This window comes from Cyprinus carpio, chromosome A10 (genome assembly GCF_018340385.1).
Source record: "Cyprinus carpio isolate SPL01 chromosome A10, ASM1834038v1, whole genome shotgun sequence".
Classification (NCBI taxonomy): Eukaryota; Metazoa; Chordata; class Actinopteri; order Cypriniformes; family Cyprinidae; genus Cyprinus; species Cyprinus carpio.
Window position 1 is genome coordinate 14043999 of NC_056581.1, and position 20240 is coordinate 14064238.

General features: G+C 36.8%; 2 protein-coding genes across 6 annotated transcripts in view; both read left to right on the forward strand.

Annotated features, from left to right (window-relative positions):
- The first annotated feature begins 491 nt into the window (after window positions 1-491).
- LOC109085655 (excitatory amino acid transporter 1-like) lies at window positions 492-9720 on the forward strand. 2 transcript variants are annotated; one of them, XM_042765332.1, is made up of 10 exons: window positions 515-713; window positions 1621-1861; window positions 2140-2278; window positions 4156-4360; window positions 4445-4487; window positions 5690-5961; window positions 6839-7072; window positions 7157-7351; window positions 7437-7571; window positions 8050-9720. In XM_042765332.1, exons 2-10 carry the CDS (start codon window positions 1823-1825, stop codon window positions 8258-8260), a joined length of 1473 nt encoding a protein of 490 aa, XP_042621266.1. In that variant the 5' UTR covers window positions 515-713; window positions 1621-1822; the 3' UTR covers window positions 8261-9720. The 2 variants fall into 2 exon arrangements, with proteins under 2 accessions (XP_042621265.1, XP_042621266.1); XM_042765331.1 differs by having other exon boundaries at window positions 492-713; window positions 6839-7351.
- A 1608-nt stretch (window positions 9721-11328) lies between these two features.
- LOC109080400 (nipped-B-like protein B) overlaps window positions 11329-20240 on the forward strand; it is a 28914-nt gene continuing 20002 nt past the window's right edge. The window contains exons 1-10 of one of the 4 annotated variants that reach the window (XM_042765334.1): window positions 11329-11679; window positions 14242-14419; window positions 15395-15538; window positions 16091-16256; window positions 16372-16502; window positions 17160-17268; window positions 17428-17576; window positions 17885-18033; window positions 18159-18240; window positions 19068-19607. In XM_042765334.1, coding sequence (XP_042621268.1) covers window positions 15475-15538; window positions 16091-16256; window positions 16372-16502; window positions 17160-17268; window positions 17428-17576; window positions 17885-18033; window positions 18159-18240; window positions 19068-19607 — 1390 coding nt within the window. In that variant the 5' untranslated portion in view covers window positions 11329-11679; window positions 14242-14419; window positions 15395-15474. The remainder of the gene's footprint in view (window positions 11680-14241; window positions 14420-15394; window positions 15539-16090; window positions 16257-16371; window positions 16503-17159; window positions 17269-17427; window positions 17577-17884; window positions 18034-18158; window positions 18241-19067; window positions 19608-20240) is intronic. The other 3 variants (XM_042765336.1, XM_042765333.1, XM_042765337.1) reach the window with 3 other exon arrangements.

Consider the following 20240-nt stretch of genomic DNA (forward strand, 5'->3'; position numbering starts at 1 on the left):
TATTGCATTCTTATGTTTGCTGATGTGTCTTCTGCTACTGATATTGTTGTTGATATTATGTGTTGTATGGATATTTTCTGTATGTTCCAGATTTCAGCAATAATAATAATAATAAAAAAACACACTGAAGGAGGAAAATTCTGTTTGTCTGGCCTGTGGGAGAGGTGAGTGTGTGGAACAGGAAGTCCCATCACGAGTGTCATCTGAACAGTCCAAGGACCTGCTGAGAGCAGAGGGCTGCGGTGGGTGGCATATTCCTCACTCTTCTCAGCCATTGAAATCGTCTCTCAGGATTAAATGTGAAACATGATGTGAGTTCTGATCACTTAGCATTGAATCTCACTGAAACACGATTGAGACTGACCTCACGTGTGCCTTCAAAGAAAGTATTTGTACAAAATTAGCAATTAGATTTTGTTAATTAGCCTTTGAAAATGAACTATTTTTAAACGACTGTGCATTCTAACAGGTCCATATATTTTAATGTGAGAATCAAGCAACAACCTTCCTGCCATTCCATCATGTACCACCATTGGGCCCCCCTTTGAAGTGTCTTGAGCATCTCCTATTTAGAGTTAGCAAGCTCCTCCCCTTCTGAGATCCTGAGTATCAGGAGCTTCTTACTGGTGGAAGGTTATTAAATTCCCAGCACAGACTGGCTAACTCTGATCACTCAGGGCATCTCTCAGCACAAGAAAACTTACTGGAAGCAGGTAAGCAGCTCTCCCTCTCTCAGCTACTTGTAGCTATATAGGTTTTTTTTTTTTTTTTCCCATTTGCCTGGTAATGAGTTAGACATTAAGATGTCTGTAGCTAAAAAAGGCCTATGTATTTCATTTAAAAAAGAGCTTTTAAAGAGAACAGAAAGATTTGTGTGCTTCACACTGAATTGATGAACCTCAGCTACAAGCTACAATATCAACTAGCTATAGGTCTTATGAATTTAATATTCATTTGTAGAATAAAAAAGCTTACATTTACATGTAATGTAATTGCATATATCATTTATAATTTAATTGCATATAAAATGTAATTGCATATATCATAAGTAAGTTAATTGCATATAAAATGTAATTGTATATTTATATATACTTTTATTTCAGTAATAAAAAGATTTAATTTACATAATATAATTGCGGATCATATATATTTAAATTGTGTGTGTGTGTCAAAATTGAAAATATATATTGTCATTTATTTATTTAGTGAGATGATATTTAGTAAATATCATGTATTTAGTAAATATTATATAGTATATATTATACAGTTTATATTAATATAAACATGATATTTAGTAAATATCATGTAGTGAATTATATATATAAGTGTGTGTGTGTGTGTGTGTGTGTGTGTGTGTGTGTGTGTGTGTGTGTGTGTGTGTGTGTGTGTTTATTTCAGTAATAAACTTTCATTTACATGGAATTTAATTGCATATATCATATATTTTTTAAATATAATTACAATTAAGTTAATTCCAATTAATTTCACTATACTGCATATTTAGGTTGCATTTTGGTTTTCCAGTCATTTTTGCTGTCTTTCCCATTTTAACTCAAAGATTTAGGATTTAGATCAGTGGGTGTGCTAGAGTTTGTTTCATTATCTCATCCTCTTGTGTAGGGTCTCTTTTGGGTCACCGGTTCAGCCCAGCTAGCTTGATCTGAGTGTGACACCGCCAGCATGACCAAAAGCACTGGGGAGAAGGCGCGGTCGCGCAATCGCGTACAGCAGATCCGAGAGGGAATTCACCTGCGATCCCTAAAGGCAAGGAAGAAAGTGGAGGACATCACTAAAGATGACGTGAAGACCTTTCTGAGAAAAAATGCTTTTGTGCTCCTCACCATTGCAGCCGTGGTCTTTGGTCAGTGCACCTGGTTTATTGAAATTACATTTACTCAGGAAGTTTTCAAGTATGAATGTGTGTTTTAACCATCTAAAGAAATCATCTAACCTGAAGTTAATGTCTTGGTCGAGGGCACAGATCTATTGTACAACCTACCAATCTACCCCCAGTTTGCTGTAAAGCTAAAAAAGCCTTTTGACAAGGGATGCCTTTTGATTTATGCCAAAAAAGGATTTCAAAAGATCTGACATTTTTTAAGATTTTTTTTATATTTTATTTTTTTTTTTTTTTTTCAGGTATCCTTGATGGGTTTTGCTCTGAGGTCATACAAGATGTCATACAGAGAAGTGAAGTATTTTTCCTTTCCTGGTGAACTATTGATGCGTATGCTGCAGATGTTAGTGCTTCCCCTTCTAGTCTCAAGTTTGATTACAGGTATGATATTTTTGTATTTATTTTTTTAGCCAGAAATGCAGCAAATATTTTACGATAAGGAAAAGACAAAACAGTGATGTGAGGACATAGTAGAACAAAGACATTAATAGGATGAGAACGTGAGAGTGGCGTGAATTTGGAATTGTGGGAGTGCACGGCTGAAATAATTCTATAGGATGTGCAAGAGAAAATTGATGAAAGGAAGGATGAAAGGAAGGAAATTAGTTGCCAATTAATGCCAACACAAAAAACAAGCAGCTCAAGAATTAAAGGGCACAGAATTAAAGTCAATGTATATTTATAAGACAGTTAGTGACGCAAAAAGACCTTACATAAAGTTGATAGAACAGCAATGAAGTCACCATGATTTTTCTTCAGATCTCAATCAAAATGAATAGCAACTTTCAAGGAAACAGGTGTCACAACTGTGCCTCTGTGAAGCATAGCATTACGCTGGGCTCCATTTACAGGTTTGTAGACAGTGACCTCTTTGTGCTTCTATTAAAAGTGGCAGTGAGAATGAGGCAGAGGTTGTAAAGACGAGTTCAGCCCCACCCACCCCTGCTGCTTCACTTCACACAAATAAAGGAATGAGAGCACTTCCTTCAAACTCGTGTTTTAAATATACCTATGCAAACTCTGATTGGTTAGTAGTAATAATAATTTAATTTGAGATATTGCTTGAAAATAGTTTTTTTTATACCCAATCGAAGGGTTGTGAGTTCGAGTCTCGGGCCGGCAGGAATTGTGGGTGGGGGGGAGTGCATGTACAGTTCTCTCTCCACCTTCAATACCACGACTTAGGTGCCCTTGAGCAAGGCATCGAACCCCCCAACTGCTCCCCGGGCGCCGCAGCATAAAATGGCTGCCCACTGCTCCGGGGTGTGTGTTCACAGTGTGTGTGTGTGTTCACTGCTCTGTGTGTGTGCACTTCGGATGGGTTAAATGCAGAGCACTAATTCTGAGTATGGGTCACCATACTTGGCTGAATGTCACGTCACTTTCACTAAGTAATAATAATAATAATAATAATTATTATTATTATTATTATTATTATTATTATTATTATTATTATTATTATTATTATTATTCAGATGTTATTATTTAATTAAATTGAAATATTTAAATTAAATTATTAATATTATTAATATTTGTTGGGCATTTTATTCGGTAATTGTGGCACACTTGGGTGTGAGGGGGGTGTTTTGTTTATTCGCTTCTTTGTAACTGCACAACATGAGTCATTACTTTAGTTTGATACAAGTGCATTGGGAGACTGTTTGCAGTTGCTGTGGAGACATAGAGAGGGTGCATGACTGCAGAAACACAGGCAGGTGGAGGAATTTCCCAGGCCTGTCTGAGAGAAAGAGAACGAATGCTGATCAAGAGAGAGAAGTATGGTCGAGAGAGACAGAGTATGAACAGAGGAAATTGTGAAGTGAGAGACGGAACTTTACAAGATGCTGAAGTTTGGGCCCCCAGTAGGACGAGAGGACCAAACAATGGCTACTTTCTCTTTCTGCTCTGGGGATCAGGGCTGCAGAAAGGCCCCTGACTCGTTCAAAATTCAAACCTTAATTTGTTCTGGCAAGTCAAATTCTTCTTGCTCAGTTGACTTCAACAATGATTGAAATTCATCCTAAGAGACTAGACTTTTAAAGTCAAACGATATAGTGCTTTTTAGCTACATGAAGATTAAATCACGGATCTTTTCATTATTCACCAACACAAATCTTCATGTTTGTACAATTTCTGGTGAGACATTTGTATCAAAATACTGTTACAAGACCTGATCTTTTCAGCAAGGATGGTACATGGAATTGTGTATTTGTTTCATTCTCATAGAAAAAAATTCTCTGTCTGTGAATTCTGCCTAGGCATGTCAGCATTGGACAGTCACGCCTCTGGAAAGATGGGCATGCGTGCTGTTATATACTATATGACCACCACTTTCATCGCAGTGTTTATCGGCATCATTATGGTTCTGATTATCCACCCGGGCAAAGGCTCAAAGGATGAATTCACCAAACAGCAGAAGATCGAGCAGGTCAGCCCAGCTGATGCCTTCCTTGACCTCATCAGGTAATGGACTGGTGTAGTCCATCCGTTACTCCAAAATACTGAAATGAACCAGAGACATTATTCATTATATACACTCTTTTGCAGAAACATGTTTCCTCCTAATCTGGTTCAGGCCTGCACTCAACAGGTGAGAATGTTTTTCACTTGATCCTATTTTTTTTTTTTCAATACCATCCTAGATCATAAAGATTTATTAAATACCATCTCTCCGTTGCACACATTATAAAAGCAATGGTAAAAAAGGATTAAATTGGCTAAAATCTTTATTTCAAAAATTAAATTAAATTAAATTAAATTAAATTAAATTTAATTTAATTTAATTTAATTTAATTTAATTTAATTTAATTTAATTTAATTTAATTTAATTTAATTTAATTTAATTTAATTTAATTTAATTTAATTTAAATCTGGCTAATTTCACTGTCACACAATGTTGTTTCTTTGCAAAAAAAATTAAATTAAATTAAAAAAATAAAAAAGGATAAAAACACAATCAATGTTATATAAAATGGAAATAATTTATTATTGGGCATAAAATGTACAAAAATGTGTGGTGCACCATAGCAGAAGTTAAAAAGGGCTGTTTTATTGAGTTATTCAAAGTCATTCCTTAATTTTTAACCAATTAATTGCCAATATTTAATTACAAAAAAAAATATTGAATATTAAAGACTCATATTCATATGGATGGACTCTTATAGATATGCTATATAATATTTTGAGGGTTAAGAAGTTCAGGAGCAGTTTGGGGTGAAATTCTAATTTGTTTCCTTGTTCATCGGGAAATCAATTTATCATTAGATTTGATGAGACTTGTTGACATTTCAAAGGCCAAAAACTTATAATTTATCACTCTTGGATCCAAAATGTTTTTCTGGGAGGCCTTGAATTTATAATCATACCAATACTGCTCACAAGTCTTGACAACATTTCATTTTTCCTCCTGCTGGCCCAGCTTAGCGTGTAAGGAATAGATATTTTCCATTTAGCATTTGGAGAGTCTGGCTTGAGTTCAACCCACAGCTGTGTTTGGACCAGCTGAGAGCTTTGGCAGAGCTGTAATGGTGCCACAGTCGATATAATGGGACAGAAATGAGTCTGACAGTGGCTCACAGTCTGTCCGGACACACTCCGCAGGGACACCCTGTAGTCAACCAGATATACATAAAACATATTTCAGAAATACTGAAAAGAGTCTTTCTGTAGAATGTTTCTAGCAATCCAAATCCCTACATCAGAATAACACGAACTGGATTTTGCCATTTCAAATTGACCAGATTCTTGCTAATTTTTAAAACTACTTCCGTTCTTCTCTTCTTCCTCCTGTAGTTTAAGACCCAATATAGCAAGAGGATCATTCACGTGAAGATGATCGTGAACGAGTCGATATTCAACCTAACTAACACCACCCAGGAGATTGCCCAAGAGGAAGTGATCCCTCTCCCAGGCACCACCAACGGGGTTAATGCCCTCGGGCTGGTGGTGTTTTCAATGTGCTTCGGCTTGATCATTGGGAATATGAAGGAACAGGGACAGGCTCTCAGAGACTTCTTCGACTCCCTCAATGAGGCCATCATGCGACTTGTTGCTATTATTATGTGGTGAGTGATTCCAGACACACAAACAGAAAAAAAACAGCAAAAAAAAAACAGTTTTTAAAAACCAATTCCAATTTTGAGCCTAACATCAAGTGTTTCCTAAACAATAGCAATTTAAACAGTTTAGCTCAATTTAACACTTGCAATTGATGCAAAATCTCATATTGAAAAATAGTATCCAGAAAAGAAATGTATCGTGGTTTTCCCAAAAATATTAAGCAGAACATATGTTTTCAACAATGATAATAATAAGAAATGTTTCTTGAGCACCATAGTACAATGATTTCTGCAGGATCATGTGACACTGAAGACTGGAGAAATGGCTGCTTAAATAGAAAATGGTTATTTTTAAAATGTAAAAATATTTCACAATATTACTGTATTTTTATCAGATAAATGGAATCTTGGTGAGCTCTTCTTTCAAAAACATTAAAAAAATCTTACATACCTTAAACGTTTGAATAATAGTGTAAACATATGTAAATATTAACCATTATAATTTCAAAACCATAATAAATATTTATTACAATCCATTGTTATTTTTTTATTGGAATTACATTTGTGAAGAGAACTTGTTTTGTCTAGAATAGCAAAAATCAAGATCAACTACATTTTCATTACTTAGAAAAAGACATTCAACATAATTCATCACAGAAATGCCTCATTATAATTTCACCTTACTATAAAAATAGATTAATCTCCTGTTTGTTTGGACAGAAATGTGCCCTGTTCAACTCATTGACATTTTGGGAAACCTTATCAACAAGTGATGCTTCTGTATGCAGATCCCTGCTGTTTGATAGTCTAGTTTAAAATAGAACAGAGGTAACAAACCTGAATGGAGGTAAATGTATCTTTACACATCATATCTTATTCCCAGGTATGCACCAATTGGTATCCTCTTTCTGATTGCTGGAAAAATCGTGGAGATGGATGACATCACTGAAATGGGCGGTCAGCTCGGCATGTATACGATTACAGTAATAATTGGCCTCATGATACATGGCATGATCATTCTACCGACTTTGTACTTCGTCATCACACGGAAAAACCCCTTCATCTTCATCACGGGTTTGCTGCAGGCCCTCATCACGGCTCTCGGCACTTCTTCCAGGTTAGTCGGACAATGTCAAGCTGCCGAAATCAGGAATAATTTGCTCTCATTTCACTTTTTCATATTTTTTTTTTTATCTCCCAGCTCAGCCACTCTTCCGGTTACCTTCAAATGCCTTGAGGAGAATAACAAAGTCGACAAACGAGTGACTCGATTCGTGCTGCCTGTTGGAGCAACAATCAACATGGATGGAACAGCGCTGTATGAAGCCCTGGCAGCCATCTTTATTGCTCAGGTTAACAACATGGAAATGAACTTTGGGCAGATCATAACCATCAGGTGGGTTATTTTGAAATATAAATAATTTATTAAGAAAACTGCATGAAGTTTCTGGGTATGATTAATATTCTCTTTAATAATACAGCATCACAGCCACTGCTGCAAGTATTGGGGCGGCCGGAATCCCTCAGGCTGGTCTGGTCACCATGGTGATTGTGCTGACCTCTGTCGGACTCCCAACTGATGACATCAGCCTCATCATTGCAGTTGATTGGTTCCTGTGAGTGATTCCATTTATAGAATCTTGATTTGATTTGGTTTACAAGCAAATAACAATATAAAATCAGAGTATTTTACGAAATAAGTCATAACCAAATAGCATCTTTTATTAAAATGACTGCGTTTGGCACTACATCTTCCCTCTTATTTGGGACTCCCTTCATTTTTTTTCCCATTATCAACCCAGGTGACACACTTTGATGTGTTCCCATGAGACTTGCTCCATTTTTTTTTCGTGAATTTCGTGTAATTCAATTGGTTTTAACATAGAAACGTAATTAGGTTGGCCAAATTAATCATTCCAGATAGATCCCAGATAGCAAGTTACACAGCTAAAAGAGCCTCTTTTTAAACTAGGATGAAAACTGAGATGAAAGTAGGAAACTTTTTGACAACTAAACAAGCAGCGTCGATTTTTACTGTCTCAGTAAATAGATTCTTAATTTCCTCTTTTCTTCACTTTTCCCTTGCACTTAAAGTGATCGACTTCGCACAACAACTAACGTCCTGGGAGACTCTATAGGAGCTGGGATCATAGAGTTCCTGTCCAAAGATGAACTTCAGAACAGCGATGTGGAGTTGGGGAGCTCAGTCCTGGAGGAAAATGAAGTGAAGAAACCTTATCAGATCATCCCTCAGGAGAACGAGTACGAGAATGAGAAACCGCCAGACAGCGAAACTAAGATGTAGAGGCTTCATATGCAACACCCAACCAAGTATTTTTTGCATGCTTGCGTTTGTATATGTACAGTGGCCCAAAAATATTTGAACACTTAAAATACACTGTTCAGAATTGTAAGAATTGCTTTTAATTAGCAAATATCTAACTGAATGGCATTTATATGAAAGAAATCTACATGCATGCTATTTAAGCAAAACAAAAAGTATTTGGACACTTTCTGGTTGTCATATTTTGAATAATGTTAGTAATTAGGGATATGAACTAGACTACATGCATTCACAAAAATGATTAAAAAAGTGAAGTTAGTTTTGAGAAAACCTTCCAGATGCGATTCGGGTTGATATTTTGTTACCCATGCAGAAAAATTCATACATTTTTGAAGTGTTGCTTAAGTGTCCAAATTTTTGTGGGGCCATTGTGTATGTACTGTATATTTTGTTTTGTTTTTTAATATTTCATTTTCAAATTTCTTTTGACCTTTTACTGTAATTTTGTTCTTGTGCTTTATCTCCTTATCTGCTTTGTCTCCAGGTCATACCAATTGTTAATTTGATTTGGCAGGAGAGTATTACCTTGACAAAAATACATCAAAATAATTTTTTTGTATTGCTTTTTCATTATTTTAATAATTAGCTGAAATGGGAATCTATGTGGAAGGAATTGGTATGTTGGTGACCAGCATTCGTCACACAGGCTATAATAGGAGCAGCAAGATTTAAACCTCAAGAGTGTTAAAACGAACAGAGCCATGAATGTACACAGGACTGATTGTAAGCAGAAATGAATATCAGTAAATTATTCATGACTCAAGTTGAGTAACATGGGCAGGATTGCAAGATTAAAAACTTTTGGGCTCCGCATATGAAGTGATCATCTAAAAGTGGAGGATAAAATATCAGACTGTAAATATCAAGAGAAAATTTGTGCTTTGAAAGCTACTTTACACATCTTTATGTATGAGAAGACTTTTATGAGTGTTTCAGCAGCTATTACAGCAGATATTTGAGTTTTCTCAGCAGCTCCGCACAACTAATCCTAAATGGACACACATATACTTATGAGTTTATGAGATTTTTTTTATTGTTTTGTATTCTGCTACAGTTCATCCACTGACCCTTTTATTGCCATTTGCTAACATTAATGATAAATAGAAATAATATATAGCTGCTACTGATTATTAATTGTAAGAAAATGGACTGAATGTCCCCAGTTCAATGGTTGCAATGATATGCAGAACTGAGTCATTATAAAAACTGCAAAAAAATTTAAAACATGCTATAGACACAAGTTGGAAACTGTGATCTTAAATTTGTTTGCCTTTTTTTAAAATGCTTAGATTTTTTTCCAGGTTGCTGTATATTTCCTGTCAAGTCCATAAAAAGCAAAATGGGTGATTAGAATTATAGAATAAAGAGCATAAGGATGTTGTGTGTTAAATATAGTTTTGAATAAAATGGAGAGTGGCGAAGCATTGTGTGGGGATTTTTGTTTAATTATAGATTATAGTTTTTAAGAAACTGCTTTGATATTGGAGAATTGATGAATAGAATGTGGGATATGATTCGTATATTCACATATATTTATTAAAGATGGCAAGAAAAGCGTGCATAAACAGTTTCTACAAATGAAAATTGATCAATAAACTAAGTCCATAAGAAACAAACTTCTAGCCTGTTGGATAATTATTAATGAACATATGCTGCCATCTAGTGGACAATGGCTTTCTTCAGACGACAAAAGCTCTATTACAATAAGAGCCAACTATTAAAATTGACTAAATGCATTATGCACCGCATTGTTAATAAAAGAACATATTTGCTAAAGTTTAGGAAAAAGTGTGCATGTCACTGTAATGACAGCTTAAAGAACAAGTTTTCTTTCTTTTCTTTTTCTTTCTTTATTTTAATATTCTATATTTTACATATTTGCTTTATTTTCTTTATCTTTCTTTAAAAATAAAGAAGTTTAAAATTAGAACATTATTTGAGAATTCTGTCCTCAAGACACAAATGCAAACAGTTTATGCCAATTGTTGGCCAGTGGCTTTCTATTTTTGTTCACTGCCTTTTTTTCCAGTTTAACTGTTTAATACTCGTTTTGCTGTTTAAATTTGGCTAAAAAGCCAAGTAAATATAATTTAATTGCAGGTTTCATTGTGAAAGTTTTGATGTAAGGGCACGTTATCACAAAAGGTCAACAGATCTTCAGTGAACTGTATAGTTTTTCCAGGTGCAAATGTTTAATAGTCACGAGTTTAACGTAAGTGTCTGTACCGAAGTTACAGTGTGACAGCTGTCCCCTATTATGCCTAAAATAACAGCCATTATTAGTTTAGCACCATGAGAGGGCGCAATAGAGCTCCTATCCAGATGCATGAACAAAATAGACCTTGGTTGAATATTCATATCGTGTAATATCTACGTTCATTTAAAAATAAAAATAATAATAAGATTTTAATATGTCAATCAATTTTCTGATAGTAATTTTACAAGTCAACGCAAGACATGACAGGTGAGTAGGGTTAATTTTTTTAACTAATAGATATCTCCATATCCCCAGTTGATTAATAGCAATACATTAAATTACAAGTTTTCTGAAATGTTATATTTAAATACGCAAATTATGCATGATCCAATTAAAAAGCACTAAATTGCATACATTTCCAGAACAGAAATGTAAACATTTACATAAAATGGGCTCAATGCATGAGCAAAAAAATTAAATCTACATTAATAAAATTAATTAAACTACAAATTAATAAAAGAAAACACTTAAATGTGTATTTTAGATGTTTGCTTTCCACTACTCAGATTGTTATGGACGCAAAATAGCCCAAAACCCCAAAATTGACCAGTGTGTGAAAAAAAAAACAATGGTTTTGCTGTAGTAGTTTCTCTTAAATGAAAACGTGTATTTTCCTTTTAAGCCATCACGTTATTTATACACATTTAATGAACACACACCTCAGACGATTGAATTACTGTACTATTAGAAAGCAAAAGCGTGAATGAGTAGAGAAGAAGACAGGAGGAAAGCAGAGTGGAGGATGATAGAGAAGATGATGGGAAGCAGCGGATGGAAGAAGGAGAGCAGGCAGCGGAAGTCGGCGGGTCGCTGCTGGTTGGTTCGGCGCCGGTGGAGGGAGTCATTCCTGCAGCAGTGCTTCCGGTCGGCATTTTGTTCTGCGAGAGAGAGAGTCTGTGTGGATTCTTTTATGAGCGCCCAGGAGCCTTACGGCACCGAATCCTTTCTGCCGTCGTCCGGAGTAAAGTGCGAGCTTCCGCGGACGCCTGCGCGAAGAATGACCGTCGCCCGTCCGTCTTCATGTTTGCAGTGAGAGGAAGCGGTGCGACCCGGATTATTGTTGTGAGAGGGACACAGCGAGCCCGAACCCCTCCACCTTCACCTTTCAACAACAGAGCCTCAGGTAAATGCGCCGGACCCGTTTTCGCTGGTTCCGAGCGGGAAAGCACAGTAGCCCGGTGGCGGGGTGGGACGTGCTTCGGACTTTCCGAAAGGTTATCGGTGTTGTACAGCCCTTGCTCAGTGTTAGCATACGCGTTAGCTCGGTGCGGGCCCGCGGGCGAATCCGCGGTTCGGATGGTTCGCGAACGCAAAGGCCAAAACGGGCCGTTTAAAAGGACTCAACCGGTCCAGGGGGCACATCTGGAGATGCAGGTGTGCAGCCGAACCTGTAGCCCGAAGATAAGAGTCATACAGGCCTGCAGCTCCGCAGACCAGAGTAAACAATACTGTCCTCTCAGAGTAAACCTCATTCACCTTCCATCAGAGTAAACAGTGCTGTGCTTTTAGTGTTAAAACCGTTTTCAGCATCTGTCAGAGTGCACCGAATCATAACAGAACAATCCTTCTTAACTAGAAATCAGAATAAACCATACTCTCTTATTCGAGCAAAACTTATAAAGAAATTCTCATTAGCCGTCTGTCAGAATAAACAAAACGCACGTCTTATTTACCATTTAGCTCAGTAAATAATATCATAACCATCTAGATTAGAGTAAACCTGATTAAGTGTCCATCAGAATAAACAATACTCCCCTCTTAAAGCTGAACTTATGAGACATCAGAATAGTTTGATTAATGAGTTCCACAATATCTAATTAGAGCAAACCTTTGAGAAACTGTCAAAGTTATGAGCAAAGAATGAACTCGTATTGAATAATACTGGCCTTTAATAATTAATCAAAGAAAATCTATAATCAGATATCAATCAGTCAGGGTTTTGGCAGAATTATTATCCAAATATTCATAACTAGCTGGCTGTGTGAAGGGAATATGAATGAATGATTGGAATCTGAAGGGCTTTACCTGCAGCTCAATATACTTTTCATTTACTAAGGCATGTATGAAACGAGTTTGATGATCGTTTACTGTCAGTTATCTCTGAATATAAAGGTTTGTGAAGGTTAATATGAATTAATTAAAGTCATGGTGAGATTAGTAATATCATACACAACGATTGTAATGCTCAAGCTCTGAACACAGTAATATGACAGTAATACATGTTTATAAAGAACATAATACAATTATCAGTCTCTTATAAACAAAACCTTCAGTTACTCATACCCAAACTGTTATTTTTATAGAAGATGAATTTATTTTCTATATTTTGAAACAGAATATTGAGGCTTTATTGATTTAAAAATGCAGTTTGGGTTTGACAGATTTATGACAGCAAAGAATGAATGAATGAATGAATGAATGAAATGCTGCAAGGATTCAGTTAGCTTTAGTAGTTCTTATCCAAAACATGCAGAAATCAAAAACCAAAAGTAAATTTAAAGTTCTCTGTCTGTTGACAAGATTCTGGCTTTATAACGGTAGATTCAGAGAAGGGATTACAGCTGTCTGTGTTTTGAATTGTTTTTGTCTTTTTTGTAGTTTTTAATTGCTGTGGTGTTTTATCGGAGCAGCTGGTGCTGGAGAAACACTGAACTGTGGCTGTAATCTGGGAATGAGATTTCACATAGGAAACCTATATTAATATATTTACCTTTAATTAATTAACAGACATGATAAAGCTTGTCCTGAGCTGAAATTTCGTGTTTTTAAATGACTTGCCAGTTCACCATAATTTGATGCTTTTGCTTTGTATTTTTTCCTGTTGTCTTTCATTTTACTTGGATAAATGTTCGTGTAATAAGAGAGAGCACTTTTCCTAGTCTTCACTGTTGTCTAGTCCATCAGTAAGGCACCATGATGAGCCACCCAAACTATATGTATATACATAGAGATAGAGAGCGAGAGAGAACTGATCAGGAACTGTTTATATACAGCGGCCCAAGTTTGAGGGTTTATATAGCAGCCTATTTAGTCCAAAGACTGTTTATGATGCTCTGTCTCCTAATGCACATTTGAATTTGTGTTACACAAAGTATGGGGCCTTTTTTATTTGTTGTTGTGTAAATATGGTCTAAATATGATGTGATTGTGTCCCTCAATTAGAGATTACCGCCTGCTAGAACCACCTGTAGAATTAGTGGATTATTCTGCAAGTTCTTAGATGTAATGTTTAGGCTGTATAAAACCGTACCTGATGTTCTCGAATGCTCAAGGTTCATTTCAAGACATTAACTAATATTGCAGATTCTACAAATCTATCTCTAAATGTAAATAATAATATTCATTAATTCTTTTTCGATTGCAAAACATTTGTGCACATTAATAATATTTGTTTTTGGGTTTTTTTTGCAATTCATCTCAAGTAATTTTTTCCTTTTTAGTTGTATTATCAGAATGTTTCCTCCATTCTGCTACTTCCAGTTGCTCTTATAGCAGTAAAACGCGGGGTATCCACAGGCAGCGGCATGTCTTTTATGTTTTGGAATTGATGTTGGAGTCTCACTGAGACTCTGGTGGTTTTCTAGAGGAAATGATTGGCTCTCGAGCAGTTGAATGCAGCTGAAGCCAAACTCTGTTCTTCCAAATTTGTTGCAACCGTCTGGGGAAGACCTTTCTGTTTCAACAGGACTGTGTCTCCTGCAGCCTGTCCCACTGCTTGATGGGAAACCCTCCTAGAGGAGTGCAGGCAGTTATAGACGCATGGGGGGAGGGGCAACTTCAAAATAAAGCCCATTTGATGAGCAGATGCGCATGTAGTTCTGCCCTTGCTTGGTGCCTCTTTTGTTCTGTGCATAATGCATATGGTAAGTTTAAAATTAAGGTTTTTGATTTATGGCTCCAATTTTTCTTTTATAGATAGTTACCTCCTTTGATATTTCCACATTTTAAATTCCAGATTTCCAGATGTCAGTGCTAGCCATCAGTGTCATGTTTATTAAAACAATGAGTTATGTTGAACTAGTGATCATGTTATGAGGAAAAATTTTGCTAAATTTTCATCACTATTATGGAGGTGAAACTAGTTGTGAAAAAATATACACTACCATTCAAATGTCTGGATGTAATGTTTTTTAAAGTAGTCTTATACTCACAAAGTCTGCATATATTTGATCAATAATATAGTACAAGCAGTAATATTATTTAATATTATTACAAATTAAAATAACTCTTTTCAATTTTAATATTCCTGTAATGGCAAAGCTGAATTTTCAGTGTCACATGACCCTTCAGAAATCATTCTAATATGCTGATTTGCTTCTCAAAAACATTTATTTTGATTATCAATGTTGAAAACAGTTGTGCTGCTTAATATTTTTGTAGAAACAGAATTCTTTCATGAATATAAGGTTCAAAAGGACAGCAAAATGTAAATGTTGCATAAGATTATCACTTTTGATCAAATGAATGCATCCTTGATGAATAAAAGTGTTTTTTTTCTGAATTGTAGCATGCAGAATCAAACTAATTAAACTAAAGCTAGTTATTTTACAGTCAAAGATGCAAATACAATACAAATCTTTTATGAACAATTAAAATTAAACTGACGAGAAGTTAAAATAAAACTAGTGACATCAGAACTATAATAACTTGATTTGTAGTGTTTTCTGGTTTCCTTGCTTTCTTCGTCTATATTTTTGTAGCATTAAAGCATTTGAATGAAACATTTCTAAAGGTGTTTTAATTGTAGTACTGTGCTATTGTTTCTATATGTCAGAAAAGAAAGTGCTCATAGTACTGAACCTGATGATTGTCACTTTGTCCTTTTCTTTCTCCTGCAGCAAAAGATGTAAAGGTGGATCAGTGAGCAGCGACACTGAGCGACCTGTGCATCAACGCGAGCTCCCTGCCCTTCTTCAGCATGAATGGGGATATGCCTCATGTTCCTATCACCACTCTCGCTGGGATCGCAAGCCTCACTGACCGTAAGTTGCACAAGTGCTTGGTACCTGAACTTGTATAACAAACCTTCCTTAACAGATTATTTATGCATTGCATGCTGTGTCTCTTAAAGATGCTTTTAGAAATGTAATGTTAATTATTTAATAATTATGACTTATAACTCTTATAACTGAAATTATTAGATAATAGGAGTGTTATCAGGACGGAGTTCATAGTGTTCAGTGTTGGCCACCATAAGAGGGAGACCATCCTTATGTAGAATAAAAAAAAAAATCTATCGAAAATACTATTGATTTCTCTTTGGGTGTGAAAATAACTCGGTGTACCTTCAAAAGTGTAAATATTCATCCAGATGGTATATACTGAAGAATGTGCTCTATTGATTGGCTATGGAAGATGTTGATTCAGTGTCTGTTTATATCTTTCAAATTGATAGGGCTTAGACTTGATTTGTACAGGCAATCATTTTTTTGTGACTGGATCCAAACAGGAAGTCCTGAAGAAATGAGTGAAATATTTCACGCCTCCTGTTGTGATAAGGAATAAAAAAATTTTTGTGTGTGTTTATTTCTCAGTGTTAAATCAGCTGCCTCTCCCTTCCCCTCTACCTGTCACCACCACTAAGAGCCTGCTGTATAATGGGAGGATCGCCGAGGAGGTCAGCTGTCTGCTGTCCCGGCGGGACGACACTCTTGTGTCTCAGCTGGCGCACAGCCTCAACCAGGTGTCCACCGAGCACATGTGGGTATCTCACCTCTGCCTCCTTCCTTCAGTACATCCTCGACAAATGTGTTTATCTTACATGATATGTAAAATATCTGTGAATCTGATTCCATCTTTGTGGTTTTACATGCAGAGAGCTGAAGGACAACTTGGGCAGTGATGACCCAGAAGGAGATGTGCCTCTACTGCTGCAGACGGTGCTATCCAGAAACCCCAATCTCTTCAGGGAGAAAAGTACGCCCACCCGATATGGGGTTCAGGGCGGTAAGGAGAAACTACAGAAATAAAGCTGTTTAGTCTGGGCATGCTTTTATTCTGTGATCTCTGTTAGAGCTCCCTGGATTAGAAATCCCATTTTTTTTTTTATTTTCCAGACTGTAGTTAGTGTTAAGTAGTGATAATATTAATTATAATTTTAGATGTATGAAACTGCTATAATATAATCATTTTACATCTTGGCTCTGGGCATTCACTATTGTTCAAAAGTTTGGGATCGGCAAGTTTTTGTCTAAAAATAGTCTCTTACGCTCACTAAGGCTTGTATTTATTTCATCAAACACAGTTGAAAACAGATGTTTTGCTTAATATTTTTATGGAAAATATGCATTTTATTCCAGATTCTATGATGAATATAAAGTTCAAAAGAACATACGTCTTCTTTTATTTATGTTTTGTTTGATTTTTATTTCTTATTTTTTGATTTTATTAATGTTTGATAGTTTGTTGGTTCCTTGCTGGAAAAAGTGTACTTTTTTTTACATTTGGTTCAAACTTTTGAATTTTTTATTGATGTATTAGTTTAATCTAACTTATTAAAGTTCTAGTCAGATAGCATGACAAATGTGAGCTTGAATTGCCATGTCATTTGAAGTCAACATTTTAAACCCGTGATTTGTTGACAGTCTTTGTTTTATGCTTTAGGTTTAATGCAACAGCCAATGATATCACCATACAAGATGCCTCAGAATTCAATGCATGGAAGTCCGGCGTCAAACTACCAGCAAACCACTATAACTCCGAGCCCTCCCAGGTACTGTTACAGCTTCCTTTTTATTTGGGTTAGATAGGTAAGTGGCAAACAGCATACAATTTTAACTCCATCTAATGTGATTAAAGGAATTAAAATATGCAGAAAAACCTGGTTCCATTTCCAGTCTGTATACTGACCAGTTCTGCCCTTACTCGACAGCCGATATGTTCAACCTCAGGCAGGTTCTGGTACCAGGTACATGCCCCAGCAGAACAGCCCAGTGCCCAGCCCGTATGCACCACAGAGCCCCGCAGGCTACATGTACAGCCACCCACCCAGCTACCCTCAGCACCAACAGATCCAGCAAGGTGAGTCTCCATTCTCCTCTCTAAAGAGAACCTCAAGAGGATTGTCACCATTTTCAGTATCTGTAGTCTTAAAACACCTCAAGGCTCAAGGAAAAGTGGTTTTAATAAGATTTGTTCTTAGTGAATCATCTTTTATCCTCATCCCTTGCTGAATGATATGTGAAACCATCCCTGGCTGTTAAAATCCAAAACTGAAATGTGTATTCAATTTCATAATGCATGTTCTTGTTATTATTGAGAAAAATTAATCAATGCAGATTATTCCAAATAAAAATAAATCGGTGCATAAGTTGTTTTTTGTATTGCAGTATCCGTATCCAGCCCAATAGTTCCTGGTGGCATGAGAAACATCCATGACAACAAGGTCTCCTGTCAAGTGTCGGGTAACTCCAACCATAATGCGAGGCATTGCTCCAACGATGAGTACATCAGCATTGTCCAGAGACTTGGAAATGATGTGAGTCCTTGCCAACAGAAGTTTTTATAACCCGACATATATTTCTGCCTCCAAATTATTTTTCCTTCATTCGATTGTACCTGGATCTGTATTAACAGCACATTTTTCAACCTGTGTTTTCACAGGACAGTGACCCTGCTATGAGAAACGCCTCCTTTCCTGTACGCTCCATCTGCTCCCCTGCTGGAAGTGAAGGGACTCCGAAAGGTAGATTGAACCTCCATTTTTGTATGTATACCATTTTTAGATGTGGTATGCTTTTAGGCCCCTACTTTAACTCCTACTGGTCTCTTTTCACAATGTGCTTTGGGTACATTTGCAGCAGTCTCACCCGTGAGTACCACAGTGCTTACTAGTGCCACATGTGTACCACAACAAGTAGGTAGCAATACAGGGTGAGACATTGCCAGATTCACTGTTTAATTTGTGTTATTGTCACTTTGAACATACACCCTTTACACATATGCTTGTACTTGTCTGTATAGCATGAGTATGCTTGCTGTTCTCCCAAGAAAATATATTCAGAGACAAGCAGCTGTGAGAAATAATACTCTCCTCTTGTTAAGTTGTGATGTAAGGAATACTGTTTCTCGGTCCAAGCCTCCAATCTTTTAATTTGAGAATATTGTCTCAACAGACGTTTATGGGCACTATTTATTTATAGTACACATTCAAGCTAAGCTGTACATTACAGTCTCTGGGCTCACGATTCCTGAAAGATGAATTCTAGATGAATCAGGTTAACTGAGATTTCTGTATGGAGATAAAGGTTAGGATCATTATTTTCCAGTAGCATTACAGTACAGGGTGACTGTGTATTATGACCCTATGTTGTTTGCTTTTGGGAACTGATAGAATGTTTGGACTCACAAGGTCAGACTTATCAAATGGATATGGAGGGTGAATGTGGATGTGCAAAGATGCAACCAATCAAAACTCTGACAAACTGGTTCATTCCAAAAGCTTATTATGTTGCCATATTGCTGATTTACACACAAGTATGATTTTTCTGCTTTATGTTGGTTAAATTTCAGTTGGATCTCGGCCGCACTTGATTCTTCAGTCTCCTCCACCCTACACCTCCCCGAGAGATGCTGCTTCTGACCTCCTGTTGGACTCACCTGAACGGAAAAAGAAACAGAAAAAGTTAATGAAAGAGGAGGGGGGTAAAGGTGCCATGTATGACATTGTCAGCTCACCCACTAAAGACTCCACAAAGCTAACAATAAAGTTGTCTCGAGTGAAGTCTTCTGAGACTGAGCAGTCAACTGAGCCATTATCGGTGGTAGAGCATGGCTCAGAGGCTGAGAATGAACTATCGTGCAATAGCTCACCATATCACCGGAACCCCCAGGAACGGCTCTCCGTAGGTCAGTGTCTATCGGGTGAGCAGTCGGCCTACCAGCAGGTTCCTGTACTACAGAACACTGGGGCACTTGCAGCCAAGCAACCCGGGGTAGTTAGTGGAACCCCCTACGACGAGGCAGAGCAGGATGCTCTTGCTGAGATCGAAAGGATTGAGAGGGAATCCGCTATAGAACGAGAACGCTGCTCTAAGGAAGTTCAAGATAAAGGTTGTTTTTATTTTCTAGTTGTCACTTGATGTGCATGCTTTTAATTGATTATCTAATAATCTGTATGACAGCTTTTATTACTGGTGCTTATAAAGGTTATCATGCTAGCCTTACCAATTGCAAAGCAGGATCCTGGAAACTACCCCAGAACATCCTAGCAAACACATGGTAACATGCTAGAAACCAATCAGAACAACTTAGCAACCACAAAGCAATGTCCTAGCAACATCTACACCACGTTTTAACTTTTGTTAGAACAACCATGCAGAATACTTCAAGAACCACACAGTACCATCCTGACAACCACCCTGACTTCCTTGGCAACTGGAAAGCAACACCCTAGCAACCACTAAAAACAATTCAGAACAACTAAAAAACCACATAGTAGGATCCACCCTGAACATCCTTGCAATGCATAGTATCATAATAACACCCTACCTCAGCTACTGAAAAGCAGTTTCCTGGCACCCACCCAGAACATCTTAGCAACCAAATTGTAATACTGTTTAGTAACACCTAACCTTACCAACTGCAAAGCAGGACTCTGGCAGTCACCCCAGAACATCCTAGCAACCATGTAGTAGCATGCTAGAAACCAGTCAGAAAAACTTGGCAACCACAAACCATTATCCT

Coding starts and splice junctions, on each gene's coding strand:
- LOC109085655 (XM_042765331.1), top strand. CDS start 1,823: ATGCTTTTGTGCTCCTCACCATTGCAGCCGTGGTCTTTG. Junction 2,279..4,155: donor AGTCTCAAGTTTGATTACAG/GTATGATATTTT, acceptor AATTCTGCCTAG/GCATGTCAGCATTGGACAGT. Junction 5,962..6,838: donor CTTGTTGCTATTATTATGTG/GTGAGTGATTCC, acceptor TCTTATTCCCAG/GTATGCACCAATTGGTATCC.